This window comes from Nelumbo lutea, chromosome 6 (genome assembly GCF_056320005.1).
Source record: "Nelumbo lutea isolate HS-2025 chromosome 6, American lotus-T2T, whole genome shotgun sequence".
NCBI classification, from domain to species: Eukaryota; Viridiplantae; Streptophyta; class Magnoliopsida; order Proteales; family Nelumbonaceae; genus Nelumbo; species Nelumbo lutea.
In genome coordinates, this window is record NC_142689.1 from 17,526,648 (window position 1) to 17,541,441 (window position 14,794).

The 14,794-nt window shown below is 37.0% G+C and overlaps 1 protein-coding gene across 1 annotated transcript; it reads left to right on the forward strand.

The window, feature by feature from the left end:
- The first annotated feature begins 233 nt into the window (after positions 1-233).
- Positions 234-6,133, forward strand: LOC148847656 (uncharacterized). The gene is made up of 4 exons (XM_088948717.1): positions 234-362; positions 786-887; positions 1,853-2,013; positions 5,770-6,133. Exons 1-4 carry the CDS (start codon positions 269-271, stop codon positions 5,875-5,877), a joined length of 465 nt encoding a protein of 154 aa, XP_088804843.1. The 5' UTR covers positions 234-268; the 3' UTR covers positions 5,878-6,133.
- Positions 6,134-14,794: the final 8,661 nt, after the last annotated feature.

The following is a 14,794-nucleotide window of genomic DNA, read 5'->3' on the forward strand; positions in this document are numbered from 1 at the left end:
ATTATCACCTTTTGGGACATGGATGCCATTTTCTGAAATTTATAGGGGTATATTCGGATATATGAAATTGAGTAGGTAAAAGTAAATCAGAAGTGAGAAAGCATAATTCCATATCAAATTCTCTCTCTTTCTTCCCAGCTGACGTTTCCCCGCCAAGTGCCAACTGACGGAAATTCTTGCTTTCAACGCTGGACTGAACCAAACAACAAAGAAAAAGAAAACTAATTTCGTCTCTGCTTTTCCGAGTTTCTGTCCGGTCGGTGTATTCATGGAGAGAGTCCAGTTCAAGCTCGTTCCGCCACTCTTTTTCGTGGCTTTTTTGCTCGTTCCTTCAATTCGAGCCATGGAAATCAAGTACTGCGGTGAGTTATTTTATTTTATTTTTTAATCCAGGGTTTCTTTCTTCAGTTTAATCGAGAATATTGAAGCTTGAATTGGATTTGTTCTGGCCGCTCGGTTAAAATCGATCATTTACTTCCTTGAAAATTGAAACTTTACTCGGTTCGTTTGAACATAAGGGGATTTAGTAAATGCGATTCTAATAATGGAGGAGTTTAAAGAATCCAATACTCGGTTGGTTTAGTTGGGAAGATTCTCATGAAGGACGTTTGAGTTGAATTTTTCCAGTGATTTTATTAGCTCTGTGTCGGCTTAATTGTAGAAACTGTGTTTTCTATTGAATTTGACCTGGATTTACTTGCGTCGGATTAATGTAAAGTTAGGTTTTGGGTGGTAAGATGGATGGTTAGCTGATGTCTTATATTGGCTTTCTTAAACAAATGCAGATAAGAAGGGTAACTATGCTGTTAAGGTTAATGGAGTCGAGATGTCCCCGGATCCAGTGGTGAGAGGCAAACCTGCTACGTTCAGTCTCGCCGCTACCACAGGTGAATTCTCGGTTTATATGTTATCTGTACTTTTCTTGGACTACAGATACATCTTTTTTCCCCCCGGTTAGGCTTAATATTTGTTTTCTTTTATAATCTCTTTCGTTGATTATGGGTGGGAGAGCAACCAAGAAATTATATGGTCATACCTGTAATTAAAGAAGCATCCTCTGAAAACTAGGGAACTAGCCAAAAGTTAGTTTTTTATATTATAAATTTTTTATTGCCTAGGCGATGCCTAGGTGATTAGGCGCCCTAGTGTTGCCCATAATTGCCTAGGTGCCTTGAAAACTATGGTTCTGTCAAAGATCCAAACATTAACTAAATAATCTAGATCCTTTTATCACATTAGATAAATGAGTTTCCATGTCTTTTAAGCAAATTCTACATTTTTCTTTTATGGTGCCTTCTCCTTGTCTTAGCCTGTAGAAGTTGCCATGATTCTACTAGTTTGAGTTTATTGTTTTCATAATTGTTATTTATTAATTTTGCATTTATAATAGACAGAAAGCATTGGAAAAACATGTGTCAAATGTAAATACTTTTAAGCATAGACATAAGTTTCCTTTATTTTCTCATTGAAGGATTTTAGATAATTAGCTCGTCTTGTGTATTTTGTACATGTTCCTGTTTTACATAGCATATTAAAATTTCTGCTACTTATAATTGAGTCGGAAATATTTATAATTTTTTATGGATTAGTTGATTGGATTGGATTGGAGTTTTCTCTCCCTTTTTGTTTCCCAGGCTTTAGAACCATCAAAATTATTGAATGGAGACAGTAGGCACTGTCTGATGATTGTTAGCCATTGTCTTTTTGATATTGCATACAAGGACATGTCTAATTCAACTCATAACAATTCTCACAAGTAGACTGTGAGGTCATCATGAATGAACATAGAGAATTCTCACATGCTCATGGTTTTTGGATGAATTACAATATTTTGTTTTTCTTTTCCATGCAGGTCAAAATATCAATGGAGGGAAACTTGTGATTGAGGTCTCATACTTTGGGGTGCACATCCACACTGAGAACCATGATCTCTGTGCAGAAACTTCTTGCCCTGTGGCAATTGGTGACTTTGTTCTTGCACACACCCAGACATTACCAGCGTTCACTCCCCCAGTAAGTCATCCTTCCCCCTATATTTCAATGTCAACCTTGGATCTCCAACCTCTCCACTTATGTATGTTCTGATCTGCTTGTTCACCCATCAACTAGCTGATATGAACTTCTAATGCATGAAATTGCTTAGTTTTTTCTTTTTTATTCTTTTTTTACTTATCTGATGATAATTGCAGTATGAAAAAAATGTGTTACAATATTAGTTAGACCCAAAAGCTAATTGTCTGTACATTTACTATAAAATAGGCTATGTTTTAATCTGCTAATATAATCCCAATATATAAATTAGAATTCCTTTCTTTTGATAGAATGCACAAAGAAATAAATAATTAACTAATATTTTCCTTCTCGTGATTGGACAAAATTTTAAACTAGACTTATAACATTGGAGCCCACAAGTATTAAGAGGAAGGAAGATATAACCTATAGAGCATGACACATGGTTGAAATATTTTTTTTTCCCAAAAATCATAGTCCCAAGCAGTGTTTTGAAACCTGAACTGGTGAACAATCTGCTTCCCATTCCAGGTGACAGTTCACCGGTTCAACTGGGAAGTCAAATGGTTTGACCGTAATATAATTAAAAAATGATAATAAAACTTAAGGGAGGGGGGAGAGTGCAGAGATTGAGAACAAGGGCAGAGAGAGAGAGAGGGAGGCTGGTGGGGAGAAGAGATCTAGAGGGGAGGGGGGAGGGAGGGAGAAAGGGTGGTGGGGAGGATATCCAGAGAGATGAGGTGGGAGGCAAGAGATTGGCAGAGTGTTTGGGGAGGGGGCGAACTGAGAAAGTGGGTGGCAAGAAGATGGTAGCAGCAATGAGCATCTGGCCATTGAATGGCATGGGTGATCAGGGATGTTGGTACCAATAGAAACTAATGAAGAACACATGTATGTCTATTCTTCTCCATTGCTGGCAACCCCTTTTTCTGGTGGCTATCTTTACTTATTTGCTGCACGTGTTGAACTCTGCACTTGTTCTAAATTGCTTCTTTGTTGTTTTTATTTTCCATTTTTTTTCTTTGCCTAAAAAATGTAAACAAAGTATGGGTTTGGTTAAACCATGACCCATTAAACGGTTCAATGATGCAACCCATGCAACCCATCCAGGTCAGCGGTTCTTTGACCAAATCAACTGGTGGGTTTTCCCCATATGACAGGTTTGGCATTGGACTGAACCACCTTCACCTCCAGGTGACAGGTTGAACGGTTCAACTCCCCAGGTCAACAGCAGGTTGAAAACACTAGTCCCAAGAAGCGATGACATGAAAAAATAGCTGCCTTGTTCTCCAGGTCTGGGAACAATTATCAGAATCCAGCGTGAGAGTACTAGATGGCAAACTCAACAAGCTTGATAAACAGAATTTGGGAACTAAGAGGGTTACTTTCGACTTAATTCTTGTTCTCATTTGATGGGGGGGGGGGGGTAAATATTAAAATAAATCAATGAAAATGTCACTGAATGTTAAACATTCATTACTGATATGAGGGTACATTGACTATTACAAATATACAGATAAATCTCAATTTACAAATATATAGTGAAAACCATCTCTTCTTTTTTCCTCCCCTCTTTTCCTTTTTTTTTTTCTTTTTTTTCTCTTTCTTTTCTTTCCTTTCTTCTCCTTTCCTCTTTCTCTTTCAACTTTTCCTTCTTCTCCCCTTTTCTCTCTCCCTCCCTCCATAATCGCTCCCTTGTTTTTCTCCCCTCTTTTTGGAGCCAAGCCCCCACATTCTTCCTTGAATCTCTATTAAAAACCTAGCTAAAAACCTTTTGTAAGGATTCCATTGGACAGATCAGCATCTACTCAATAAACTCAGCAGATTTTCTTCTCTAATTCAACCCAGTGAAATACAGTTTTATCTCCCATATGTTCTCTTTCATTTGATCTCATTGGGATAACAATAGTTCTAACTATTCATGTAGCTTCACAATTGGGCTCTTGCAGCCCACCTTCAACCCCTTACACTTGCAGATGTCATATGTGGGAGAAAAAGCCCCTATTGACACAAGCAACAGTCCATCTCCAATTAACAGGGTAGACCTATACCTGTTTAATTTAATATTCTCATTTTATTTTGATCATTGAACCATTGAACTGCTTATTATAATTATTGTTAACTTTGTTTAGGTCTAGTGACATGTGGATTGTGAAACCGTTCTCAACAACCTTGTATTCATACTCTATTTATTTTAGAATCCAAAGACCTGAAATACTCAAACCCTTGGATTTTTGTGTCCTGTAATTACTGTTATTGTGTGTTCTGTGATTTACTGGGGATCTCTCTGGAAATTTCTGTCTGTATATTGATTACTGCTATTTTGTGTCTTGTGACTTACTGAGATCTCTTGACTATAAGCATTTAACTTTTCAAATATGCTCCCACAATTTGATTGCCTTTTTTGGTAATTCCCCTTAGATACTCGTAGTCAACATCTAAAATTTCAATTCTAATTTTGAATGATTCCATCCCTGCTGTAATTTGGTTCTGCACATATTACCCATTTGTCTTACTTTTGTTTAGCCTTTTTTTTTTTTAAGATTTCAGGTTCATTTGTTAGTTGGATACCTCCTTTTGTTGGGATTTTTTTATTTAGAACCTTTTTTTTTTCTCTTTTAAATCATAGAGCACTTAAGACTTGCATGTTACCCATTTGGAATCTGGTTTAGTTTCAAATCATTGTACATTTCAGTGTGCTATTGACATTTCAAGATTTTGTGGAATTTCTTTTAATTCAGATTCTGTAGTTTTCTGATTATTAGAATTATACAATCTGAAATTAGTAATTTATTTATTAAATCTATTCGTTTCTTTAGTCCAGAACTCAATTATCTGATTTGTAGATTATTAAATCTTTTTATTTTTTTCAACTCATCATTCATATTGTTGTGTTACAGAGTTTGGCAAATTTATGATTTATTTTTTATCATTTCAGGTTAGACTATTTGTAGAATTCTATTTTATCACCTTTCATTTTAGGTTAAATCTATTCATTGGTTTGTTTCAGGTGTAGCTGCTATCTCTGTTAGTAATCTGTTTGTGGTGCTTCTTATATAATTATTACTATTGTTTTAATACCTCAAAGTCACTTTAACAATCACATATTTGCTGCTTACATCCTCTCAATTTTTTAGATACTTTCCACAAGTTTTATTTCTTTAATTATTTCTCAACTTTTGTTGTATCATTTTATATAAGTCGCCTTCTATTACCTCTGTTTTTGACCTGTTTTGTGATTTTATCATACTTGCAGCAACTATTTTGTGATTTTAACTTTTGTTGTATCATTTTATATAAGTTGCCTTCTATTTGTGTGTTTTCATTTGCATTCTTTTAACCACTTTAACTGTTTTCTGTTTTGTGTGATTTCAACACCAACTTTCTATGCTATCCAAAGCTTTAAGTGTGATAATCTTCAAATATGATAACCATGGATGAAGTTATTCTTCCCCAATCTCTATTGCCTTGCTATTTTCTAGAGCAATACTAAGCATATAGATTGATCAAACTGTCAAACGTACAGTTACTAGAACATCATGGATCTAGTGTATTTTTAGATTTCATTCAAACACTTGATCCCACACATTAAACCGTATCCGGTGTTCAAGGCATCACATATAAAAATCAGTCTGACCAACCCATACACATAGCATTCCTCTCTCTTCTAATGTCCGCTTAATTTTCTTTTTGGTAGTGACATCTATCGATCATATTCAGATTTTTCATATGATTAACAAACATTTGATGCATTTTCAGGGATCCTATACTCTTAAGATGAAGATGACCGACAAAAGTGGGCACCAGTTGACATGCATTGCCTTTGATTTCAACATCGGGGTAGGAGCTGTTGTGGCTGATAGTTGAGAAACTAGATCTCCCCTTCTAGCCTTATACCACGCCCCTTCTCAACTTTGCTAGGTTCATGCATGCACAACTTAGTTTTCTATGGTGGTTTGAAAACATGCATGATTATTGCAGTTCAGGATTGGATTCCTAGGATTGTTTTAAATTCACAAACTGGACCTATCCGTTAATTGTTGAATCCTGAGAAAGCAATTCTTGAAACTTTTACTTTGTACGTTGCATACATATCAGCTGTATAAATGCCTAGTTCTGAAAACCCAATCGATCCATGATGCAAATAATGATTGAGAGCACATCAAAATTCTTCTGCTCAAATGCCTTCTTATTACGACTCCTGTAACTAGTAGTTTGAGGAGCCCGAGAGATTTCAGGAGTTTTAGCCCTGAAACTATGGTGTGCATCTAGTATCTACCATGAGGTGTGAGGTGATACACCAGTAGTTTTGAGTAAAACCGTTAGACCTGCTTGTTTGCCAACCCTGCAATCTTCCTTTGATCTTATCAATTAGAAATTTCCAATTGGCCACTTTACAATGGTCAGAGAAAAGCCGACTGCACGATTTCTTGGCCAAATCATCTGCAGAATGCACTGAACTGTTATCGGAGGCACTTCGCTTCAGACATCGAGCAATTCCCAAAAATAAGCACATTATCTACAAAGAGAAGGTGATTTAATCTGAGCCCAGTTCTGCCGAACTTGATACCATGTAGTTCTCTATTTTGTTGCTTTAAAGAGAGCAAGTGAGAAAGTCGAAAGTACCTAAATACAGAAAATAAACAAGGGGAGAGTGGACAGACCTACGTAAGAGGTAAGGGCCCTAGAAGAGGTGAAATAATGCCCCACACAACCATTTAATATGACTGCAATACTTGTAGTGGAGATGCGCTGATAGATCAAATCGCTAAAGGTGGTGGAGAAACAGAACAATGCGACAAATTTCCATTCAATCCTGTCATAGGCTTTACTTAGGATAGTTCAAGTTTTAGTATAAAATAACCCACCTTACCCTTTTGCTTTTCCATGGTGTCCAACACTTCATGGTAGATTACTGAGTTGTCACTAATCTATTTGCTCGATGTGAAGGCAAATTGGTAGGGGGTAGATAATATCTGGAAGTAAAGCCCAAAGCCTAGAAGTGATAATTTTCGCTACAATTTTGTAGTGCTTAACCCAATGGGCCTAAAATCTTTAGCTTCTTCTTTTGTTTCTTTCTCTCGAGTCTCAACAAAGTTACTTTTAGATGGCTGGTGTTGTTCACAGTCAATCAGTATTCTGATGTAGTTTTAGCAAGAAAACCATAAGAGAAATAAGAGAAAAACAAGAAGAAAGAAGAGAGGAAGAGAAGGGAAGAAGAATGAGAAGAGAAAGAGAGCAGATCTCAATCAGTTTCTGCCGCCCAGATACCAATATATGTTTCTATTATAACAAGATTTACAATGACATCTATGACCCTGCCTCCCAACACACTCCTTAATAAACAATAACAGCAATAGTAATTGCAACTATAGTAGGCCCAGTAAGGCCCAAAAAAACTAATAACAAGGCCCAAAATAACTAATAACAAGGCCCAAAATACTAATAGCAGGTAAATAAAAAAGACAATTAATATGGCAAGGACTTCACTAAATTACTAGGCTGTTTCTCCACACTCCCCCTCAAGTTGGGAATAGATATTAGTTATTCCCAAATTGTATAAGTCCATCTCTAACTTGACCCTTTGTAACTGCATTGGTGAAGAGATTAGCAAGATGCATAACGGAGGCAACATAAGGAAGGCACACTTCTTTGGAGTCAACTCTTTCTCTGATAAACTGTCGATCCATTTCAATATGTTTGGTTCTATCATGTTGTATTGGATTATGAGCTATATTAATAGCGGTCTGATTATCACAATACAACATTAGGGGCTTCTTATATTCAACTTCCAATTCCTCAAATAGTAATTTTAACCATAACACTTCAGCCACCCCATTAGCCATAGATCTGTATTCTACATCAGCATTGGAGCGAGCAACAATAATTTGTTTCTTACTCTTCTAAGAAATAAAGTTGCATCCAACAAGAGCATAGTACCCTGAGGTAGATCTCCTATCATCCACACATCCAACCTAGTCTGTATCAGTGTATACTTCTATCTTCATATGACCATTATTCTTGAAGAGTATACCTTTTGCCTAGACACATTTTCTAAATAAGCAAATATCCTCTCAACTGCAAGAAGATGGGATGTTCTGAGAGATTGCATATATTGACTAACAACACTAACAGCATAAGAAATATTTGAACGTGTTAGACAGAGGTAGAGAAGCTTTCCAACTAGTCTTGATACATGGCTTTATCTTTAAGTAGTTCACCCCCTTCTACATTTATCTTATGGTTTGGCTCAATTGGTGTGTTTGCTAGCTGAATTCTCAATTTTCCCATTTCTTTTAAGAAATCAATGGCATATTTCCTTTCAAATATACCATGCTTTGATCTAGTCACTTCAATTCCCAAAAAAATCTTAAATCCCCTAGATCATTTATTTCAAGCTCCTTACTAAGTAACTTCTTGAGAGAATTAATCTCATTATTATCATTGCCTGTCACCACAGTATCATCAACATATACAACTAAGAGAGTTAAAGTTGAACCTACTTTCTTGAAAAAGAGTATTATTAGATTGAGTTGTACATAGCCAAAATTTTCTAAGGTATATCTAAACTTGTCAAACCACGCCCTTGGAGACTATTTAAAGCCATACAAGGCCTTCTTCAATCGACAAACTTTTCCACTATCTTCATTATAGAAGCATGGGGGGAACTCTATATACACTTCTTCCTGTAGATCGCCATTCAAAAAATCATTTTTAACATCCATCTAGAACAACAACCATGAGAAATTTGCAGCAAGAGACAACAACACTCCGATTGTGTTCATTTTGGCAACTAGTGCAAAGGTTTCTACATAATCAATACCATAAGTCTGTATGTATCCCTTACAACCAGTCGAACTTTGTATCTTTCAATTGACTCATCTGCATTGTAACTGTAAATACCCACCTACACCCAACCAGTTTCTTCCTTTTTGATTGATTTACAAACTCCCAAGTATCATTTTTTATAAGTGCATCAATCTCAACCTTCATTGCTTCCTTCCACTCAGGTACTACCAAGGCATCTTGCACAGTTGTAGGGATAGGTATGGAAGTAATGGACACCAAAAAGGATTTATATGATGGTGAGAGATGGTCAAAAGAAAGAAACTGAGAAATGCAATGGGTAGTAAATGAGGTGCAGCGGCACTTTCCTTTGCGTATTGTAATAGTAATGTTAAGATCATCTGTGGGAGGTTGATGTTCAATGGTGGTAGTAGACATATCATCTATAGTAGTTGTTCATCTACAATAGTTGTAGGTAACAAGAATGAAATACTTGAATTCGGTGCCACAGAGGAGATTGGATGTAGCTCGGACTGTTCATTATTGGAACCAACATGCTTTCACCATCATCTATGGAACAATCTCAACTCCTTACACTTCAGACAACCCCCTCACTACACTCCCCTTCATTAATAGGATTAGACAATGGAGCTTCCTAAGCAAAAACACCCTTCTCACCACTTTCACCTTGGGGTGAAATCCTGGAGTAATAAGGGACATCCTCAAAGAATGTAATATCCATAGACACAAACCCAGTCGTGGAGACTAGACCATAACAATACCCCTTTTGATTTTGTGCATACCTAAGAAAAATACACTTGGGTGGCTTAGGATCAAATATAAAATGATGAGTCCCAAGGATTTGTACAAAGCAAATGCACTTAAAGGTTTTAAGGGGAATGGTGAACTAGTATTTATCGGGGTACAATAGGTTAAAAGGTGCTTTCATGTCTAAAACCCATTAAGGAACTCTATTGATAAGGTAGACAGCTGTGTGGATGTAATCCCCCCAAAAACAAATAAGAGCATTAGAATTTAGCATGATGTTCCTAGCAATTTCAAGAATGTGTCTATTCTTTCTCTCAGCTACTCCATTCCATTGAGGTGTATAAGGACAACTATTCTAATGAATAACTCCATAGTCAAGTAGATATGAGGCCAAGGGCTTTACAAAATACTCATTGGCATTATCAGATCTTGGAATTTTGATTTTGACTCCAAAGTGAGTTAAAGCAATGTGGTGGAATGCATGAGTCATAGTAGATACCTCATCTCAAGAATGCATAAGATAAACCCATAAAAAACGAGAATAGTCATCAACAAATATTAGGAAATATTTGCACCCTCCTTGTCATCAGATCCTGAAAGTCATAATGATCAGGGAAAAAAGTTATTGAGTAATTCTGATTTTTAGTAATGCTATTAATTAAAATCATATTTGTACTAAGTTTAGGGACATACAAGACAAAGGATAATGAGATGGTATTAGACACTCTAATATCTCCCTTGCCTGAAGTAGGTACAAGGGAGCCATCAATGATAAAAACTTTGTCTCTACCAAAAGATAAGAAGTATGAAGTAATATGGAGGATAAACTAGTCATATGGTTAAAAGCACCTGAATCAACAATCCAAAAAATGCTAGTGTTAATTGGGGCTGAAGCATGATATACAGTAGCTCTTGTACCTAAGTGAGCAAAAGCCGGAGTGGGAGTAGTAGTAGATGTAGCAGAGGAAGGTTGAGATGATCCTAAGGCTCCAACTTCATACTCTAACTAAGTTAAGGCAACTCTTACTGTAGCTAATGCATCTATAGCAGAGGAAGATGCATAATCAGTAGGAATTGTTGCATTGGCATTCCCCTTCTTATTCTTGAGTCTTGTTGGAATTAGATGAGGATACAACTTCCAACAAGTATTTCTAGTGTGTTTTGGCTTCTTTAATAATGACACACCATATCCCTCTTGTCTTCCCTTTTCATTTCCCTCTCCTTCACCAACAGGCTTTGATTTAACTACTGCCAATGCTGATTCCATGGGTGGAATTTGTAACATAACTTTCCTTTTACTCTCTTTACTATGTACTAGTGAATAGGCTTGAAACAAGGTGACACTGTCCCTAGTAAGTAATTGTTGCCTTACAATATCATAATTTAAATTTAGTCTAACAAGAAATTCAAACACCCTATTTGTTTCAACCAACTTATTGTACGTTGCTGCATCATTTTGGCTTTCTCGTTCAATAGTCTCCAAGTGATCAATCTCATGCCACAGAGATTTTAAGGTAGAGAAGTAAATTGATATGGGTTTCTCCCCCTATTTAAAGTTATTCACTTCACTTTTCAACTCATATGCCCTAGCAACATTAAGGGGTTGTGATTTCCTTAGCATCCTTCGCCCATAAGTAATTTCTACTGATGTGTGGTTGCATAGAGCTGCAAAGCGAAGTCATCACTAGACAGTTTTCTTGAACCCATTTTGCATATGTTGAGTCTTCCTTTGCTGGTTTTTTAACGTCTCCAGTTACATATCCAAGCTTTCCCCTTCCCCCAATGGCCATCATGGATGATTAGGCCCATTCTAGGTAATTTGTGCCATCAAATTTAATAATAGTAATTTAAAAAGTATTATCTGACATTCTCCCATATCCCATAGATCCTTCTCCAAAGGATTTTGGTTCCTTCCCACTTGTTTCCATACTGATCACACCACAAAGACCTCACAAATACTCCCTTAACACGTCTGAAACAGAACTTATGCAGTAATCCAGCACAAACTATAGATCTGAATTACTCCCTTAATAGCCCAGTAGTAAAATCAGAATGGTAGAAGCAAATGGGGTAGGTCAAAAGACACTAGAACTGACATGTTCTCAGTAGAAACCCTAGAACCAGCCTAGAGAGAAAAACAAAAGACTCAGCCGCTCCTTCCAGAAGATCCCAATCACTTCCTACAAGCTATCGATCTCATAAAAGAACTAGTTTTTGCTCAGAAACCACTAAGCACTAGTACCAATTGAAGGTTTAGCCCCCTAAACCTTAATCTGATCCAAGGAACTCAGATTCTTCCTAGTTATTGGTGATCTCTAAGATTGCAGATCTTGGGCAGCAAGAATTTCTCCAATCAACTTGTAATAATCAGGCAAGAAAGACTAAAATATCCAACCCTAATACATCCTTATGTAGCCGACTATAAGAAGCCTACATAGGAACCCTAGCAAGCCCTAAACCTTGCTCTGATACCAAGATGGCTGGTGCTGTTCACAGTCAATCAGTATTCTGATGTAGTTTCAGCAAGAAAACCAAAAGAGAAATAAGAGAAAGCAGAAGAAAGAAGAGAGGAAGAGAAGGGAAGAAAATAGAAGAAGAATAAAAAGAGAAAGGGAATAGAAGATCTCAATCAGTTTCTGCCGCCCAGATTTGGTATTTATATGTTTCTATTATAACAAGATTTACAATGACATTTATGCACCTGTCTCCCAACACACTCCTGAATAAACATTAACAACAATAATAAACACAACTATAGTAGGCCCAGTGAGGCCAGAAAGACTAATAACAAGGCCAAAAATACTAATAATAGGTAAAAAAAAATACAACTAATATGACAGGGAATTCACTAAATTACTATACTGATTCTCCACATTTTTCATCTCTACTGCCACTAGACTACTTCTCCATGCTCAAGCCAATCCTCTATCTGGTGTTGCAAGGATTCTTCATGATCAATATTCTGACTGCACATCAGCATGCTGAAGTTGATGGAGCTCCCTTTCCAAGTTTCTTATAGTAGCCGCAATATTTCTACCCTTCTCTCAACCCCAAGTTGACAAAGTTCTTTTCACTATGTTTCTTCTCTGCACAACTAGACCATGGGTCTATTGCCAATTAGATTGAAATACTTCCATAAACCCGGTCTCCTCTGTCTACCATTCTTCAAATTTTAGGATTTTCCTACCTCGATACTATTGTACTAACTTCAACAAAAGTGGAGCGTGGTCACTTGCAACCATGGGGAGGTGATTAACCACAGCTAAAATAAAGATCTTCCGCCATTCTAAATGTACCAATTTAACAAATAACTAAGTTTATTTTCAAATTACATGCCAAAAGCATTTGAAACTAGTGCTACACATTTACTTATTGGGTCAGGACCAGGTTTGCTATTTACCCAGATCAGATCTAACCAATTAACAGCACCATTTGAGATCAAAAAGGAATATACACATGAAAAAATTAGTTTGGAGCTCGAAAGAGTCATCGAATTCCTCCATCCATTCATGAAAAGAAATTTTGGGCCAAAACAATTTCTCCATGTGGAAAATTCTCATTTGTATAGATAATTTATATATTAAAATTAAATGAAGGTTAATTTTGAAGTATACTAATTTAAAACACAAGGCTAACAATATATAGAATTGCAAAGGGTCAGCACATGGCATGGGCCAAGAATCAAAATACAATATTCCAGCCCATGCCATGTGTTGGACCTTTGTGAATTTCATATGATGCACCCTGTATTATCAATATTCTGGCAATAATTCATATTTTTCTTCGAATTTTAGATGCATGTTTTAAGTTTTATCAATGTGTTTGAATGGTATAAGGCGATGGTGTGAGCGGGCTGAGCTTTGAAGTTGGGGGAATTTGGGTTTTAGAGAATGTCTTAGCTGGGGAAGATACTAAGGAATGGAGAAGAAAAGGGTGCCAAAAGAATTGAAGTCCCCTTTTAAAGGGAAGAGTTCCCCAATTTAATTATAGACAAACTAGGTGCATGATGCATGTATGTATGGAAGGAGTAAAGGTTCCAAAACAATTAACTTCCAAGTCGGTTAGGTACTTAGGCTAGGGCTCAGACCCCTAAATTGATTCGACAAGGACACAAGTTAGGCCGTAGAATAAAGATTGACCAATGTTTTAAAAACCGATCTGAAATGGGAACTGTTCTATCCACTGGTTTTTGGGTTAATGGTTTGATCATCCGGTTTAAATAAATGGCCCGTTTTGACAAAAAATTAAAAAAGTAAAAAAAAATAATTAAAATAAAAAACATTCAAAAACCATTGAATGGGTTGACGGTGCAACTACCCAGGTCAATGGGTCCTTAACTAATTCAACAGTTTTTTGCTAGGAATTAGGTTTGGGGTAAGACAAAACTGGTTGCCTAAACAGTTCTCGGGTTGAATGGTCCGACTGTCTGGATTAATAGCAGTTCAAAAACATTGGGATCAACTACCTCCGGTCTATGAAAGCAAGGCTATCATTATCACCTTCTCACAATCCCACCATGTGTCGCTTGTAGAAGGCCCTAATGTATGGGAATTGAACGTCTTGTGCAATATGAACTTATGTAAAAAGTGTATAGGGGATGCACCAGAATTCACATCTGCTCCCCACAGATGGTGCCCCGAAAACACCCCACAGCAAATCCCAATCGTGTATTGAAAACATCTCTCAGTGACCAAGGGAGATGTTTTTGGGGCGCGCTCTGGGGCACAGATGTGAACTCAATGCACCACGGTCCACAAAAGCATGTTGCGGTCAGTAGCTAGGTCCTTGTTCACGTTCCGTGGTGAGTAACCACATGCAATCAGCCTATGAACCAAGGTTCTTAGTGGTATATAAGTCAAGTCCAACCTCTTACAAATGAAAGAGGCATCACCAATAACAAAATCGGGAATTTGGGAAGAGGTAAAGAGGTAGAGAAGTTTTGGGGGTTTGAGTGTGGTTGGAATTTGGGAAGGATTTGAGTTTCAGGCTTGGGATAAAATCCCGCATACACGTACCAAAAGAGTTCACATCTGCACCCCCCGATGCCCCACAGTACGTCCCAGTCCTGTATTGGGAACATCTCCCATCTTTAGATTTTGTTTCTGGTGAATCAGGACCAATGCATTTCGATTCTTAGGGTCTTCTCTCTTAGTTTGATCTTGATCTCTCATAGGAGACATATCAGAGGTCAGAAGGGTGTTTCTCGTGTGAAGAAGAGGGTTGCTCTTTT